Below are 18,294 nucleotides of genomic sequence, written 5' to 3'. Positions count from 1 at the left end.
CTCAGCCACCTGCACACAGCTGTCAGGCAAGCTCTGGAAATCAAAGAGCAGATTTGCTGCCTTATGGAAGGTTCCAGTGGCTCCCGGCTTATCTGCACTGGCCCCACCACCTGTGTGGCCTCAGTGCAGCCATGCTGCTCTGGAACAGCTCCTCTCCTCTGGGCCTTTGCACTTGCCTTTCCCTCTGTCTGGAATGCCACCTCCCCAGGTGGCATTGGTCACTCCTTCTCACCATTTGTGGGGAGCTCACCTCTGTGGGGTGCTGCTGTCCACCTGCCCACATCATACCTCAGTCCCTGTCCCCATCACAGCACACATGGGGACTGACACCACCTGCTCCTGTTACTTGTCTCCTCGGCCAGAGGAGAAACCTTAAGAGTGGGGATCTTGTGTGTCTCATCCACAGCTTGTTCCCAGCACCTGGCATGGCCCAGAGGCCCCCCCCAAAGCCTGGTGGCCACTCAAGCCTTTGAGTCCTTGCAGGCCCTAATAGGTGGGGGCTACTAGGGAAGCAGGGGTAAGGGCCCTGGGCTGAGGGCCGAGCCAGCAGCTGCCCAGCCCTGGTGAGGAGGGCATGTGTCTTGGCCACCTGTCCTGCATGCCTAGGGTCTTGTCTGTGCCCCTGTGGCAAGTCCCTGTAGAGAAGGCTGGCGGCACCCAGCTGTAGGCAGTCCTCCTTCCTGTTCACAGGAATGCTGCCTGGTGCTTCTATTCCCCCTTTACCAGGCAAGAGAGGCTCAAGGAGAGTGGGGCTGTGACCAGGAGGCCAGTGGTTGGAGCTGGGCAGCTACCCTGGGGTGAAGGGATGGGGCTGCCAGGCCTAGCTGTGAGAGGGTATGTGATCTGTCTTCAGGAAGTTGCCCCTTATTCCATCACCTGTCCTGCCTTGAGCCCGCTGGCTGGGCAGAACCGGCCTGGACCTGTCTGTGCGGCTCAGGGAGGCCAAGGGCTTGAAAACCAGCAAGTTGTTCTTGGACACACCTCTGACTCTCCCCCACACACTCCTTCTGCCCAGGCAAGAAGGCCACAGGCATGCCTGGGTGCTGGCACTTTACCGCTTCTACCCTCCCTCACAGGGGTGGCTCCCCGTCAACAACGGGCTGGGAGCCAGCGACCCGCTGAATCAGACGTGGCGCTCTAGCCAAACCTCGGTTCTGTCCGCACAGGAGGACATGAGAACTAGCCAGAGGGGGATTCTTCCCCCGGGGCCTGGAGCTCTAACGCAGGGGTTTTAGGCACAGGGCCATGCGGGTTGGGAGAGGCTTTCCTGGTCCCAGAGTCACTACTTCTAGCTGACAGTGACTTCCCCCTCCGCAGGGGGCTCTGGCCAAGTTCTGCCAGGCAACAGGGAGATGAGAGCAGGAGCAAATCGGGAGACCCTGTCGCCAGCTGTGGGCCAGGCCTCAGGAGGCTGGCATTGAAGCTCCAGCCTCAACACACTCACTCTAAGCAAAGCCAGTCACTGCATGGGGGGCTTCCCCACTCAGCGGCACCCTCCCCAGGGGCAGGCCAGGCAGGAGGCTGCCTGGGACAGCTTTATGCCGGGAAGGCCCAGGCAGAGCTGGACAGGTTTGCTCACTGTCCCTCCATTCAGATGACTCACACCTAGGGGACAGGGCTCCAGGCGCTGGGCCATGGGCAGAGCACCCAAGGTGACGGGGCCATGTTCTCCGGAAGCAGCCCAGGTGTGGTCCGAATGTCCCACCCCACTGTGCGGCCAGTGTTCCCAGGACACCATGGGGACGGTTGTGGACATCTGCCACCTCGCTTGGTTGCAGCCCCTGATGAGCCGAGTCTGAAGCAAGGCACTCCTGAACTTGTGGACCACATGAGTGAATAAACATTCTTTTTATTGTGAAGTCAGTCTGGGTGGGGTTTCTGTCACTAGCAGTGAAGGGTTCTAACAGAAAACACTGCTTTCCTCAGCCATAGAGAGATGAGGGCTAGGGTGAGGGGCATCAGACACCTGGACACCTGGAGAGAAGGGAGATGGGGCCAGAGGCCCGGGCACATGCCTGGGACCCCCGGGGAGCCAGGCGGCAGTCCCACTCCTGGTGGGCACCCACCGCATGGCAGTCTGTCTGGCTCAAGGTGAGCCCACATGCCTGGCCTGAGACGGCCCAGCTAGCCAGGCAAAGTGCGTGGGCGGACCTCGTTTACAGCCCTCCCAGTCTTCCCTGGGGGTGTGCTTTTCTGGGGGACAGGTGCTGGGGTGCATGGCTTCAGGGGACCTCATTCCAATCCTATCTTCCCTCTGGTCTTCTGAAAGGTGCCTCGGGTTGTCTAGCTCAAGGGATCCTGTGGGACTCCAGCTCCCAGGGCTGAGGAAAGGCATTATTTGTTCCTAAGAGGCCAAAGTGTTTTGGGTTTGCTAAGTGGACAGAGAATTACCTGAAGTGGAAAAGAAGGATGCTAACATCCAGCACAAAGGCACTAGAATCCAGAGAGAAAGAGCCATTCCCACTGCACCTGCCACGCGTGGGGCAGGGTCCTAGCGGCTGGGGGCAGCCCAGGAACTCTGCCCTCACCGCGGCTTGGGCCATGGAGTCTGCCTGGATGCAGAAGGGCCTGGGAGCCCCTCTGATACGGCCGCAGACACGGTCAGCTGTGGAAGGCTGACCAGGAGACGCCCGAGGCGTAGAACTCCGCACGGCTGGGCCAGTCGCCATCCCCACTGCCTTCCTTGTCCTCGTCAGAGTCCTCCTCGTCCCCGCTGGACGCCCCGGCGCCGGCCCCGGGGAGGTAGGCCGGCTGCCCGGGGGACCCCACGCCCGGCTCCTCCTCCTCCTCCTCCCTGCGCTTGCAGGCGGCCAGCTCGCGGTAGCACAGGCTGCAGACGCGCAGGGGCTTGGGCGACAGGCGCGGCAGGAGGAAGCGCTCCCGCGAGCACTCCGCACACACCACGAAGCCGCACTTGCGGCAGTGGTGGCGCCGCGTGAGGGCGGAGAAGCGCGTCTGCGTGCAGCGCATGCAGATGTCCGTGGCCTTGTCGGGGATCCAGGGCGCCGCGTGCTCCGTGCTGGGCGGGCGGCCCGTGGCCCGCAGCTGCCGCCGCACGCACTCCTCGATGTGGCTGATCCACTCCTGGCGCTCCGTGGCGGAGGCGGCCGACACCACGAAGGACTTCCTGGCCGTCTTGATCATCCAGCGGTTCTTGGCCCGCGGCGTCTCGGGCAGCGGCTCGAGCGTCACCTCCTCCAGCGGGATGACGTGCTGGCTGCGGTACTTGCGCTTGGGGAGCACCACGCTGCCGTACACCAGGATGTCGTTGAACAGGAAGAAGATGCGCGGCTTGGCCTTCTTGCGGCACTCCTTGGTGAGCACGCCCTCGCCCAGCAGCACCCGGCCGGGCAGGGCTAGCGGCTGCCCCGACGCCCCGAAGCAGCTCTCCACCGCCGCGATGCGCTGGCTGTTGATCTCCGTGTTGGCCAGGGAATCCACCATCTTCTCTGGCTGCCGGGCTGCGGGAGGGGCGGCGGGTGAGGGAGGCGGCAGCTTGCAGGGGGCCGCGTTGCGGGGGTGGGAACCACCAGGCTCTCCCCAGCTCACTGACCATCCCCACCCCCCAGCCATTACCCCACTGGAACCCACTGGAACCCACAGGGCCCAGACGGCCAGCCAACCACACAGACCCGCTGCCCCAGTAGCCAGAGCCAGCTCTTCCACAAGGAGCTGCTGAGAGATGAAGGAGGAGTCCCCAGTGCGGGGGGAGGGCAGGTGGAAGTCAGCCAGGGTTGGGGGAACAGCAGCGAAGAGATGTGACTAATCCAGGCCACAGCTGTGGCCCAGGGCTGTGGGGGTGGGGGTGGTGGTGTCAAATCCCTGGGGAGCCTTGGGAGCCAGAGGAGAATAGGCCCCACCAGCGTCCACCCAAGGGGCAAGGATACTGAGTCCCGACTCCTGCCCAACACCAGAGACCTGGTTCTTGGGCCTGCCCCAGGTGGGAGGGTGCAGGGGCGTGTACAGGGACAGCAGGTGCCAGGCACCTGCGCCCCTAACCCACCACAGACTCTGCCATCCAAGCTAAACCAGACCTGCACCTGCTCCCTCGGCCTCTGGCTCAGTGGGCACCACTGCCCCGGTCACAGGTACCACATGCTGACTGCCTCCTCCATGTGGAGCATGACTCTCTTATTTAGTCCCCACACCAACCCCAGGAGGCAGAATCCCCCACTGACAGGGGGCAAACCGTGGCTCTGTGAGTAAGTAGGGGGCCCAGAGCTTGTTCCCTGGAAGACAGTGCCTTCCTCCATGGAGTGTGGGGTCCTCTCTGTCCTCCTCTGCCAAGGATGAAATGTCAGTGGCCCAGATCTCATGCAGAACCTCCCTGTTCTGTTCACACACACTCCCTTTGACCCTCGGGACTCACAGCTTTGAAGACCACCCACATCCCACTGACTCCCCAGATGAAGCCTCCAGCCACGGCTTCTCTGCTGCGCTGTTAAGCCTGGACATCCACCTGCCCACATGGTTTCCCACCTGCTCATCTAAGAAGGTTCTCCAATTCAACATGCCCAACATAAACCCAGCTTTTCCCTCCAGTTCCTCTTTTCCATAAACAGAACCACTGTTCACCCATCTGTTCAAGCCCCAAATCAAGGACTCATCCTTGAACCTCCTCTTTCCTGTACCCCCAACAGTCACCTCATGAACAAACTCCACCATTTTTCTTTCTTACAACTGGCCAGAGTTTGCCTGCTTCTCATCACACAGCTACACGGCTGAATCAACGGCAAGGTGCCATGAAGTCTTGCCTGAAATAGGCTGTCCCTGGGCTCTCAGTTCTCATCTACTTTCAGAAAGGGTTTCTGACAACCCCATCTCAAGTACACAGTTGGCAAACTATGGCCTGAGGGTCAAATCTGGCCCACAGCCAGTTTTTGTAAATAAAGTTTTATTGGAACACAGCCACGCTCGTTCATTTAAAATTGTCTGTGGCTGTTTTCATGCTGCAATGGCAGACTTGACTCATGGTGACAGACACCGTAGACTATAAAGCCTGAAATATTTACTACCTGGCCCTTTAGAGAAAAAATTTACTGCCAGTTTCTCTAAGACATTACCCTATTTTGTTTTTCTTCCAGGACTTACCAGGACCTAATATTTTCTTGTTTATCATTTGCTTACATGTGTTCTATTTCCCTCACCGGGTTCTAAGCATGAGAACAGGAGCCTTTTCTTGTTCACTACAGTATCCCCGGTGCTTGAAACAGTGCCAAGCACACAATAGGTGTTTTGTAAGTTGCTAGTGAATGAAGGAACCTTTCCAAAGCTCCCCGAGGGTCTGCCATGCGTGAGTCAGCCTTACTTCTGAGGGAAATGCTGGTGAGAGCTGACCTCACAGCCACCACCATGTGCACAAGTGTGCCCAGACACACACAGCATGACCCTGGCCGAGCTGATCACACACGTATTTCTGGGTCACCACATTGCAGTTCTAGAAGTCAGACCATGTATGGGAAACCAGAGCGGGGCCCAGCACGGGGGCTGAATGTATTGCACAAGAGGGGTGCTCGGTCCCCTGAGTCACATACCGCTTGCCCCCTTCAGACCACAGGGCATCCTGAGAAGGGCTGCCCACACCACCTTATGTAAGAACCTATTTTTAGGTTGCTAATCTTGGTTTTGTGTTGCAAACCTCGCTGATTGTTGGTGACAGCCCTGGGCTGTCCTGCTAGGATGATCAGTGGGTCCCTGTTGTAGACAATCTGGCAAAATTCCAACCCTCCCCCACCCCCAGGGCTGGGCTGAGTGCTGGGATGGGCTGGCTGAGGGCTCCACTAGAGGAGCTCAGAGTGCAGCCCAGGGAGATCCCCAAGGGCCGTGAGTTCATGACCTGCTGCGGAGACAAGAGAGATGCCTAGCAGTGGGGGAACGGGTCCCACAGCTGGGCCACTCACACGCAGGAAGAGTGCCAGCAGCTATGGTGACACCCAATCCACGCGGGTCAACGTGGAGTGACCATAGACATCAAACACTGAGTGGAAAAAGCAGCCTGCCAAATGGTATGTGACGGCTCATGGGCAGACATTACACATGGCCAAAGTGTTCGAGAAGTAGATCTACGAATGAAGATGGAGAGGATGGAGCTTCACACTCACGAGGGTGGCTAACTATCAAAATAAATAAGTAAATAAATACAAAAATAAAACCCCCAAACCCCCTGGTAGTAACAAGGGTTGGGAAGGACATGGAGAAGTTGAAACCCTGGTGCACTGTTGCGGGGGAGGGATGTAAACTAGTGTCATGCTATGGAAAAGAATATGGAAGCTCCTTGAGAGATCAAACACAGAAATACCATCTGACCCAGTAATTCCATTCCTGGGTGTCTCCCCACAAGACAGGAGGCAGGGTCTCAAAGTGGTACTGTACTCCCACGTTCACGGCAGCGTTATTCACGGCAGCCGAGAGGTGGAAGGAACCCACATGTCCATCGACGGCTGAACGGCTGGACAAAGTGTGCAACAGAAGGTAATTCAGCCATAAAAGGAAGGAAATTCTGACCCCTGCTACCACGTGGATGAATCCCGAAGACATTTATGCTCCGTGAAATAAGCCGGTCACCAAACGACAAGTACTCGTCCGGTTCCACTCCCATGTGGCATTGCAAGTAATCAAATGCATGGAGACAGAAAGTAGAAACACGGTGGCCCAGGTTGGGGGGGCAGCAGGAGGAAGAAGAGCTGTTATTTAATGGGAAGAGAGTTTCACTTTTGCAAGACGAAAAGAACTGTGGAGCTATTTCACAGCAATGGAAATATACTTAATACCACTGAACTGTACACTTAAAAATGGTTAAGACAGGTCAAAATCAAATGATGGACCCAAACCAAAGTCAGGAGAAAGTGGCCTGGAGAAGGGGCACTTGGATGTAACCAGCAATGGCGGGGAGGGGGGATCAAGCAGGACTTCACCTTTATAATATTCTTTCTTTCATTAAAAAAAAAAAAAAGCAGCAAAGTGATAAAACACAATACCGGTCAGTTCCAGGAAGTGGGAACGTGAGCGTTTTTCTTTCTGTCTAAAAGACAAGCCACAGGACAGAGTCTGCACCCAGAACCCTGAGCTCTCTTGACTGGGAGCTCCAGGCTGTGAGGCTCGCGGCAGGTCATCTTGTGGGGCCTCCTCTGACCGCCCAGGGACACAGGTGATGCCGGGAGGGAGCCCTGAGAAAGGATGCCACTCGTTCCCTTCAAGCTCACCTATGTGTCACCCACTCTTGTGGCCATAGACCAAGGCTTACTTAACACATTAGGCAGCTGAGACAGACAAACAGACTATGTGCTGAGACAGCAGACGGCCCTCATCCAGCCCTGGGGGTTTGGTGAGTTCAAGAGGCCAGCTTGCCCAGGTACCCCTCTGACCCGACGCTACCCAGGGGGGCAGCCTGCAGGAAGTGAAGAGCAACACCCAGAGAGAGGAGAGGTTTAGGCAAGAGAGAGCCTACAACACTGTCTCCTTAGGACAGGAAAGGAGAGAGCTGACCCATGCCTCCTGGGGCCGACCTGCCTCAGGACAGCCTCTGGCTTTGGGATACTGCGTGTGTTGCCTCTGGGCGGGGTACCCAGCACCCAGGGTGCTGGCAGAGAGTGGACACTTCTGAAGGGTGAGTGTCTGGCAGTGGGGCAATGAACAGAGTTGCTTTCGGGGGGAGGGTTTGGGAGGCTGCTAGGCTCCTGGGCTGGCCCTCCTGAACACAAGTGATCCCACCACCGTGAGTGGGCCAAAGGTACGTGGTGAGCACGGGGGTCTGGGGAGCCAGGATGCGACAGTTGCTTGATGGCCAGGGTTCTGTGCATGAGGGCCGAGGTGTCGCATGTGATCTACACCAGGGCTGGCCAGCCCACGTCAAGTCTGATCCAGTGGCCACTTTTCTAAATCCAATTCATTGGAACGCCACGACAGAGACTGGCTTACAAAGCTGAAAACATTTACCATTTGGCCCCTTATAGGAAAAATTGGCAGACCCTCATCTATGCCTGATCTGTACCAACCCATGCTGTCAAATGTGTAACACACCTACTCCAGGGACACACCTGACATAGGGCTGTGTCCTGAGTGAACTTGTTCTCTCCTCTCCTCCGAACTCAGAAACAGTTTGTGTGATTTAAAACAGATGTCTGGGACCCCACCTTGGGAACCCTGGAAAGCAGGTGGGACCCAGCTCTCCTGTGAGAGCTATAGTTGGGGATATCAGAAAGGGAGGTATCTGGCCAAGATCACAGAGGTGGGGAGTCAGGACACTGGCCCCTTATACCATCCTTTGGTTTCCTCTGACTGGGGCCAGGCTGACTCATCGCCGCCCCTCCTTCCCTCTAGCCCCAACCAGGTCCACTGTGCTCCCAGGCCTTCTGGATTTCACCTTCCAAATGTGTACTGTAAATCCTACTGTGCTTGGCACCAGGTAACAGCAAAGAAGTAAGGACCAGGCCCTTGAGTAACAGACTCCCCAGTGGGACAGTCAGACTAGTAAGTAAATCAACAACGTAACGTCTGCTCGCGGGCGTGATAACTGCCATGAAGCAAAAGGCTGATCTGACCGGCAGAGCTGGGGTGGGGGTGGGGGTCAGGCAAGACCTGGTGAGGAAGTAACCTTGCACCAACCTTAGACTGCATGAAAGAGCCAGTCATGCAAAGGCTGGAGGAAAGAATGTTCTAAGCCTTGGGAACAGCTCAAGAATCTGATCCATGGAGGCCATGGAGGAAGGAGTGAGCTTAAGAGTTAAGGTCAAAGAGTGCCATGATCCAGGTCTTCCTTTCAGAGGGGCTGCCCTTTAGCCATGTCTAACCCTGTGCTTCCTGGAGGCCCTTCTCCGTGAAAAAAAAAAAAAAAAAAAAAAAAAAAAAAAATAGTAATAAGGAAAATAAACCAGAGGTGCTATTAACTAGGAGCTTACAGCTCACCAGTTACACCAGTAAGCACATTATAAGTATTCTCTCGCTTAATCCTCAAGAAAGCCCCATGCAGGAAAGTACCACCCCCATCATCAAAACTACTACCCAAGGGCCCAGCAGAGTGATGCAGGAGCTCAGCTCCAAGAAGGCTGTTCTTGACCAAAGACAGAATCAGAAATCCTCAACTTCAAAGGGCAGGGTCCCCCTCTAAATGCCTGATCCCCTGCCCCACCCCCAACCCCATCCAACTCAAGGATCCCATGGGGGTGGCCAGGGCAGGTCCCTTAGCTCAGCTGGGCTGCCTCCCCTCCTGTTTTGGCAGCCCTGAAGGCTATTGTGTGCAGGGATACAGGCCAAAGTCAGAGTCATCTCAGCCTGCACAGACCCCAGTGGGAATTATGTGCCCAGGAACAGCCCAGTACTAAGTGGAAACTGTGCGCAGAATGACCCCAGCAATGATCCCTCCCCTCCTCGCAGGCTTCTGACCCTCTGGGGTGAGATAAGAACTTTGTCCAAATTGCAAACCAGTATTTTCCTTGCACTGTGGAGATGGAGGCTCAGAGTGCCTCTGAACTTTGGAAACTTCTGGAACATTTGGAACCTTCCTGTTCTCCCCATGTAAAGGAGGCTGAAGACACCACTCCTTAATGCTGTTCCTTAACTCTGCACGCAGACACCACTCTGCATGCTCCTTAACTCCTTAACTGAAGACACTCCAGTGTTCAGGGAGAGAGAAAGGAAAGGAGATTGCAGCTGATTCCAGGCTGGGAAGGAACAGCCATCTCTATGGGCCTGCCTTAGTGCCATTTCCTTCCGCAACTTTAACCAAAATCACAAATTCCAATGTTTCGGGGGCCAGGCTGTTCCACAGTGAGAGAGGACAGAGAGGACCAATGCCGCCCAGAAAGCACTGTCACCCTCCCCCTACCTCCCAGGTCCACTGGGGTAGCTGACTCTGCTCACTTGTGCAGAGCCCAAAAACTGGGACCAAGATGTGAGGTCCTGATGGCAGTATCAGGGCAGGACTCTCCGCCAAGGGACGAAGGGTGTGCGGAGATCCCTGCCGCCCCAGGGGGAAGCACCCGCGGGCTCCTCCGGACCTCCTCCCGCATCCCCCCGGGACCTGGCTTCGACCCCGTAGCTTCTTTATCTGTGCTCACCCCACTCTCTCTGGAGCCCCTGCAGCTTCCACCTTGCCTCCTGCACCCTCAACCAGCAGTAAGCGCCCTTCTCCGCGCCTCTGCTCTGGGTCAGAGTCTGAGGTGGCCCCTGCTGCTGCGTGCCTGTCCCTCCCGAACCCCGGAGCCACCTCGACAGGGCGGCCAGGGGACTTTGGAAGCGGTGGGCAGGCAACCCGCCTTCCCCGCGCGTCCCTGCCCGGTCCGAGGCCCCTTACCTCCTCCGCTGGGTCCTTGCGCGCCTGCACCCCGCCGGCACCCGCTCCCCAAGTCCGCTTTTGTCGTCACGTTCCGCTCCGGGTCCCGGCCCCGCGGCACAGCGGACTCTGCCGCTGTCCCACTCTCTGCGGACACGCCCCTCGCGTAGGCTCCACCAATCAGAGCTCCGGAGCGCGGGCCGGGGCGGACCTGGGCTCCTGACTCTCGGTGCAGGAGTTCCCGGGAAGAGAGCAGAGCCCGGGCAGTTAGAATGGGCTGGAGGTAAGTGGCCGCCGCCGGCAGAACCGCCAGCAGACCAAGGTACTTTTCGGCATCTCCCGGGACTGGTTCCCCAGTCTGACTCCCCCGGCCACTGCCCAGTTTCCCGTGGCGCCCGCCACAGCTCCGCACCCTTCCTGTTAACACTTCGCTGGAGACCATCCTTGCTGGATTTTTAAGGGAGACCTTGGAATTACTGTGCTTTGTGCTGCTTCTGGCGAGCCTCATTGCTGCTCCCTGACACAGTCATCTCCTCTCCGCAACCGAGAAACTAACAATCATAAACTTAAAAATCAGCAAAACTTAATGCTTTTTATATTTTAAGCTTCTTATAGAGGAAGCTCGCAAACCTGCATTGAAGGAGAGCCCAGTTCAGTGGACTGCATGCTCTCATCACGCCCTCCAGCATTCCCAGCACCTGAGCTGCTGCCCCACCCAAACCCTCCCCTCCAGGCCTCACCGCTCCAGGAGGCATGTCCCAGCCTCCTTCTGGTCCCCTCCCAGCACCTCATCTCACACTGGCTTCTTCCTGTTCCGCAAAACCCCAAGGTTGTTCCCACCTCTGGGCCTTTGCACATCCCTTGCCTCCAGCTCTTCCCATGACTGCATTTTTGGCATTCAAGCCTCAGCTCAAAGGGCCATGTCCTCACAGGCTTCCCTGACCACCCAAAGTAGCTCCCTGCCTCCAGCCCACCACCCTCAACGACCTCACCCAGTTTTATTATTTTGTAAAGTATTTCTCCAGCTCGAAGCCATCTCATTCAGTGACTTGTTTACGTGTTCTTGGCTTGTCTCCCTCACCTAGGCAGCGAGCCCCACGGACTGGACTCTATTGATCTTGTTCCTTTCTCTCCAGTGTCCAGAACCGAGCTGAGCACTTAGTAGAAATGCGGTCACTGTCTGTCCCCCAGATGCAGTTTGTCTCGCCAAATAGGGCAGACGCTGGGCACTTTGGAGAAGAGCCGGCTCTGGCCAGTGCAGGGTCTGCTGGCCAGGACCACGACCAGAGAAGCAGCAGGAGCAAGAGCTGACCCCACCTGGAGGCTGCAGCAAGGAGGTCTGAGCTGGAGGAGAAGGACACCAGCCCCAGCCATCTCATAGGCTGTTGTAGAACCAGGCAGTTTGGTTGGGACACTGAGACACCGGGAAATGCTACCCCTAGCGTACATCCTGCTTATTGTTGGGCTGGAGGGGGACACTGCACTGAGCCTTCAAGGCCATGTTCCATGACTGCTTCAGGACCAGGTCCCCCACCTCCCTGGCAAGAGGAGCTTCATGGGGAAGGTAGGCCCTGCCTGGGGTCACGGAAGGGAACCAGAAAATCTTTGAAGGCAGAGCTATCCAGTTAGAGACGGCACCCTGCCACCTATCACAGCCCCTGGCCCGCAGCAGGTGTCAGGAAAGGGAGGACTCTCCATGGTTCAGGGAAACTGGAGGGAGGAGGCACACTGTTGGTCTGGAGGTGGGGGAGACCTCAACTAGCCTTGTCTCACTGCTGGTCCAGGACCCACTGGGGCCTCAGCCTCCTCCTCTGTCCCTGGTTCCAGTCCTGACATTCTGTGCCTCCGGGTGGAGCCCTGGGAAATCCCTTGGAGGCAGTAGAGAATCTACTCCTCTAGCCATCCGCCCCTTCCCAGCAGGGACCAGCTGTGGGTGGAGAAGACCTGGGCAGAGGGCCTGCTCCTCTAAATAAGAGGAAAAACTCGTGACTCAGGAAAAGGCAGAAGTTGACTCAGCCAAGCCACAAGCTGTGGAAAAAATGAGCGCTCCCCGAGGCTTTTTTTTGTTGTTTTCCTCCTGGGGTAAGAAACCCTTTCTGAGGGAAAGCTGCATTCCGGAGTTCTGGAACCAGGCTTTCAGGAAACTGCCGAGGCTCACGATTTTCAGGTTAGGAGTTCTGGCAATCAGCTCGGTGGACAATGCCAGAAATTTATATTGGATCTTTTTCTTAAGTTTTGTCTAAGTGCCTAGTGCTGTGAGCTAAATAAATACTTCACATTATCTCATGTCTCCTCAGCCTAGACCTGTCATTCCCCACCTTGGGCTTGAGAAAGTGAGGCAGACACAAAGTATCTAGGGCGAAGGATCTGGACCAGCACAAATGTTGCAGCAAGAGGAAGGGAAAACAAATGGGGCAAAGTAGAAACAGGTGCTGGCGCTAGGTCAGGGGTCGGCAGACTTTCTGAAAAGGGTCAAATAATCAACAGTTGGTGTCAGTGTGCCCAGACCCCTGGCAACAATGCATAGAACAACCCTAGATGGGCGCCAGTCCGTGAGCAAGCTTCACTCAGCGACGCTGACGTCTGACTGTCCCATCAGGTTCGTGTGTTATGAAACTTCATTCTCATTTTCACTTTTTTCCCCCAGCCACTTAAAAATATAAAAGCCACGGGGCGCCTGGGTGGTTCAGTGGGTTAAGCCTCTGCCTTCAGCTCAGGTCATGATCTCAGGGTCCTGGGATCGAGCCCCACATCAGGCTCTCTGCTCAGCGGGGAGTCTGCTTCCCCCTCCCTCTCAGCCTGCCTCTCTGCCTACTTGTGATCTCTCTTTCTCTATCAAATAAATAAATATAATCTCAAAAAAAATAATAAAAGCCATTGTTAGCTCAGGGGTCATGCAAAAACAGTCTGGAGGCAGGAGTTTGCTGCCCCCTGACTTACAGATGTCCGTCGTTGTACCTTACAACACTTCTCCTTTGAAAATATTCAAAACAGAAAGTTGGGCAAACAAGTAAAGAAAAAAAAAGAAAAAAGAAACAGTGGTTGTCCTACTTCTCACGGCCGGGTCATGAACTCAACTTCAAGTTGGTTCACTTCCAGCGAGTCTGCATGCTGCTTGCTTTGTCAGCGACACACCTGAGGCTGAGTCTGCAAGCCGCGGAGACGTGGACATTAGGAAAGATTTCTCATGCAATGGTTAGGAGGATTAATTTTAAAGGAGGAGCCCCTGAGAGGTTTGGAACTGCTGGATTTTTTTTTTTTTAGAGGGTTGTTGGGTTTTGGATTGCTGAAGTATCAGATTTGAAACTGAGAGGAAACCTGCACTCTGTGCAACCACGGAACAGCCGTGGCTTCCCCTCCCCCCACCTCTCTCTGCTGTGTCGATATTTACTCCTTCCTGTGCGTGTGTGCGCCCATGCGTGTCGTTCCAAGTCTGCCCCTCCTTGTCACGTTTGTGGGCAGTGTAGACCGGTTTCCCATCGCAGGTGTCCCCATGAGGCTCTGACCAGGCAAAAGGGGAAAACCAGAAACGCGAGAAGAGAAACTGCCCTTTGAAAAACGCGTCAGATGGATAAAATAAATGTTGTATTAAAAATAATCTTCAGAATGATTTATTCACACTTACTTTCTCGAAGAGGGTAAAGCCGAGAGGCCTCTGACAGCGGGGGATTGTCAGTTTTCATCTGGGTCATGCATTCATTCCACAGTTCCTGGACACTGTGCACGGCCAAGCGGTGGAGGCAGAGATCAACGGGGCAGGGCCTCTGCCCTGGAAGGCTCGCAGTGGAGCAGGGGGCAGAGATGTGAGAATATGTTCATCCATGAGGAGCCAGAACTACTCACCCATAGCTGAAGGCATCTCAGGTGAGAACTGTCTGGGTTGGATACCACATCTTGGAGCACAATTTTGGCAGCAGAAAGTCAGCCCTTGGGGCCTGGCTGGCAAAGAACTTTTCATGTGCTGCATTTAAGGCAAGACAGGAATTTTAGGGACCAGGAGGATGGAAGCTAGAGAGAGAAAAAGGCCCAGTGCGTGGCGTGGAAGAGGGCATCCAAGGACAGGGGTGGGTGATATTCCTTCCATTTGAATTACTTGCTAGGCTGCCCAAGATGCCCCACGTTTTTGGCCATCACCCCTCAAAGCTTCATGAAATCCACACCTTGGCTGGCAAAGATGCAAATTATTATATCCAACTTCCACAGCGGCCAATGTGGCAACATCTGTCACCTTGAGAAGGCACGGGCGCTTCTGCCCCGCTAGTCCCCTCCTAGAAACTTATTCTTAGACATTATGGAATTTGTGCAAAAGGATATATGCTCACATGTATTCATTGCAGCTTCACTTACCATAGGAAATAATGGGACAGCCTAAGTATCCAGGACAGAGCTAGTTAAATCATAGACCTCCACAACGTGGCAGGGCTCAGCGCAGTGAAAGGGAGGAAGGCAGGCCCCTATGACCCCATGTGGAAGGATTTCCAAGACCTATTGAGCGAAAAGGTAAGGTGCAAAGTGTGTGTATACGTATGACTTCCTGCATGACTATGTGTGAAAGTTATTGCCGGCACAGTTGGTGAGAAACTGGTCCCAGGAGTTTCCTCTGCGGGGGCAAACGGGCAATGTGGATCTGTGGTAGAGGGACTCACATCTTATACCCTTGCTGATTTCTTCCCGCACTGCACAGGTGACCCTGTGTAACCAGCGGAGATTGTGGAGATGACCTCCTGTGACAGTCCACACTTCTGCCTTGCTGTCTTGGATCACTGGCTTCAGGGGAAGCAGCTCCTTGGACCTGACCCTGGTCGAGCAGCCCTGGGGAGATGGCCGCCTAGTGAGAAACCTCCACAGCAGCTGGCCGGCCCCGTGAGGGATTGTCCGGGCCCCGGGAAGCTCTGAGGAGACTGCAGCCCAGACTGACATCTCAAGGGCAACCTTCTGAGCGACCTTGAGGTAGAACCGTCCAGCTAAGCCCCTCCCCAACTCCTCACCCAGAGAAACCATGTGACATACCAAATGCTTATTGTCTCAATTCACCAAATTTTGAGATAGCTTGTTGTGCATCAGTTTGTCCTACACCCATTTATTTCTTCTAGGCGTTGTACCTTGAGCATCTGTGCATGTCCAGACAGTGGTGGTGATCATGCTGGTCATAATCCTAACCGTCTACACCACATCGACTGTGTGTGTGGTACTACAGGGCGATCAGCACTGGATAGTTGTGGGGTGCAGAGGTGGGAACCAGCACAGAGCAAGGAACCCTGCCTAAGTAGGACTCCCTGTAAGTGCTCAGAGAGAGGGAAGAGGAGACTGACTTCCAGGTGTGTGTGTGTGTGTGTGTGTGTGTATGTGTGTATGTGTAGCACACAAGCAGAAGTTTCATTCCAGCTGCCTGCAGGACTACAGACCTTTTCTGTCTGGCTGGCTCCCTGAATTTTAAAATCTGAACTTGACACCCACCAGAATTGCCAAAATTATTAATGTTGATGATGTCAAGTGTTGGCAAAGACATAAAGCAAGTGGATTCTCATAGGGTGCTGGAGGGAGTATAAATGGACACAAGTACTTTGGAAAACCATTTGGGAGAGTCCACTGAGCTCAACATATAGTATCCTATGGCCCAGACAGTTTACTCCCAAGTGTGTATCCGAGAGGAGAGAGGGCATGAGTCCCCCAAAGTCAATGTGCAAGAATGTTATTCATAATAGTAGATTAATCAAAGCCAAGCAGGGGCTCATTGAAACCTCTCATCTATAACAAAACATCCAGCACAGGTGACAGCCTGAATTTGTGACAGGTGTCTGAGGTGGGACAGGGTCAGTCTTCTGGGACCGGGTCCTTAACCTATAGGATCTGATGCTGTCTCCAGGTAGATGGTGTCTGAATTGAGCAGAATCGTGGGACACCCAGCCAGTGTCTAAGAATTGCTTGTGTGTGTGTTGTGGGGTGGGGAACCCATACCTGGGAACTGGGTGCAGAATGTTAATGTCCTGTTCCTCCTACTGCAGAGATCGTGGTGGATGGATGGTTCAGAAGCTGCTCTTCCATGTCAAGACCCTACTTCATCCAGGCTGCTCCCAGCCAATGTCTGAGCATACAGGGTGCCAGTACTGGTCCGTTCCCGTGAGAGGTGGGACCTTGGGCAATATATTAGTTTGGGCTGCTCTCACAAGTTATAGACAGGGGAGCTTAAGAAGTAAAAAATTATTTCTGACCCTCCTGGAGGCTGGAAGTCTGAGATCGGGGTGCCATCATGCTTTGGTTCTGGCAGAGCCTTCGTCTGTGTTGTAGGCAGTCATCTCTTCCTTGTATCCTCACATGGGGGAGAGGGCTAGTTAGCTCTCTGGCCTCTTCTCATGGAGGCACTAATCCCATTCATGAGGGCTCCACCCTCATGACCTGTGTGTACCTCTGAGAGGACCGAATCTTATCACATTGGGATTAGGTCTCAACATACGAATTTTAGAGGGGACACACTTAGTTCATGTCAGGCTACTTTGGCTCGGGGATTCCCCATTGGCCTGGTGAAGCTTCCCTGGAAATGTTCTGAAGTTTGAGATTTTTCTACCCAGTTCTTTCTCTCTCTTTTTCTGGGTGTCCCACCAGCAGAGTATTCTGCAGGCTCTCCCTAACTTTCCTGGAAACCTCTTCTTTATCCTTCCTGGTCTTCCTTCCAATTCATGGAATTGGAATAATAAGCCTGCTTATTGGAAGACCCCAACTAGACGCAGATGTACCAGTGGTCCCCCCCACCACCCAAGACCCAACCTCCAGACTCTTTAACATCTCCAGACTCTCTGTCTCTGCTCTGCCGTCCCTTTGCTTCCTGTTTCAAACCTTCATCTCTCTCCTCCTTTACACCTGAGGTAATGGAAAAGCTTTAATTTACTCTCTCTTCACATCTCAGGGAAACTTTCTTTTTCTTTTTTTAATTAGAATTTTTAAAAAATTAGTTTTTAATTTAATTTTTTTTAAAGATTTTATTTATTCATTTGACAGAGATCACAAGCAGGCAGAGAGGCAGGCAGAGAGAGAGGAGGAAGCAGGCTCCCCGCTGAGCAGAGAGCCTGATGCGGGGCTCGATCCCAGGACCCTGAGATCATGACCTGAGACAAAGGCAGAGGCTTTAACCCACTGAGCCACCCAGGCGCCCCTTTAATTTAATTTTTTAATTGAGATATCATTGACATATAATATTGTTATTTTCAGGTGTACGGCATAACGATTCAATATTTGTATATATTGTGATCAACACAGTAAGTCCCACCTCTTTATTTTTATTTTTGTTTACTTTGGTTTTGGTGTCAGATACAAGAAATCATCACCAAGACTGATATCAATGAGCTTAGCACCTGTGTTTCCTTCTAGGACTTTCATGGTTTCAGGTCTTACAGTCAAGTCCTTAATCCACTTCGAGTTAATTTTTTTTATAACGTAACACAGTGGTCCAGTTTCATTCTTTTGCATGTGTCTGCCAAGTTTCCCAACACCATTTATTAAAGAGATTGTCTTTCCTACATTGAATGTTCTTGGCTCCTTTGTCGTAAAATAAGTGATCATTTATGTGTTAGTTTATATTTGCACTCCTGATTCTGTTCTACCGATCTACGTGTCTGTTTTTATGATAGTACCATACTCTGATGACTATGGTTTTGTAATATAGTTTGAAATCAGGGAGTTTGATGCCCCAGCTTTGTTTTCCTTCCCAAGATTGCTTTGGCTATTGGGAGTTTTCTTGAAACAGAAAAATCATCACCTCTCTCATGATGCATTCTATTCCTGTTTCTTGAGACAAAATCCAGGGACATTTCTCTAAAAAATGGCTCATCAAACTTCTGTGCTTAGGCTCCACAAAGAGGATGAGGAGTGACAGTGTTTTAACAAATGGTGCTGGAAATAACTAGATGTCCAAATGCAAATAAATCAACTTCTAGCTCTATCTCATATCTTTTTTTTTTATTTTTTTCCATTTTACTTATTTTTTTCAGCGTAACAGTATTCATTGTTTTTGCACAACACCCAGTGCT

The 18,294-nt window shown here is 53.7% G+C and overlaps 1 protein-coding gene across 1 annotated transcript; it reads right to left on the bottom strand.

Annotated features, from left to right (window-relative positions):
- Positions 1 to 1,760: 1,760 nt before the first annotated feature.
- Positions 1,761 to 10,394, bottom strand: PLEKHF1 (pleckstrin homology and FYVE domain containing 1). The gene is made up of 2 exons (XM_045986848.1): positions 10,292 to 10,394; positions 1,761 to 3,461 (listed from the first exon to the last, which is right to left on the bottom strand). Exon 2 carries the CDS (start codon positions 3,442 to 3,444, stop codon positions 2,602 to 2,604), a length of 843 nt encoding a protein of 280 aa, XP_045842804.1. The 5' UTR covers positions 3,445 to 3,461; positions 10,292 to 10,394; the 3' UTR covers positions 1,761 to 2,601.
- Between the last annotated feature and the right edge of the window lie 7,900 nt (positions 10,395 to 18,294).

The sequence above is a fragment of the Meles meles genome, chromosome 19 (genome assembly GCF_922984935.1).
Source record: "Meles meles chromosome 19, mMelMel3.1 paternal haplotype, whole genome shotgun sequence".
NCBI lineage: Eukaryota > Metazoa > Chordata > Mammalia > Carnivora > Mustelidae > Meles > Meles meles.
This window is presented reverse-complemented; position numbering and strand designations above follow the sequence as displayed.

Bases quoted from the DNA above. Each gene is read 5' to 3' on its own strand.
- PLEKHF1 (XM_045986848.1), bottom strand. From the start codon at position 3,444: ATGGTGGATTCCCTGGCCAACACGGAGATCAACAGCCAGCGCATCGCG.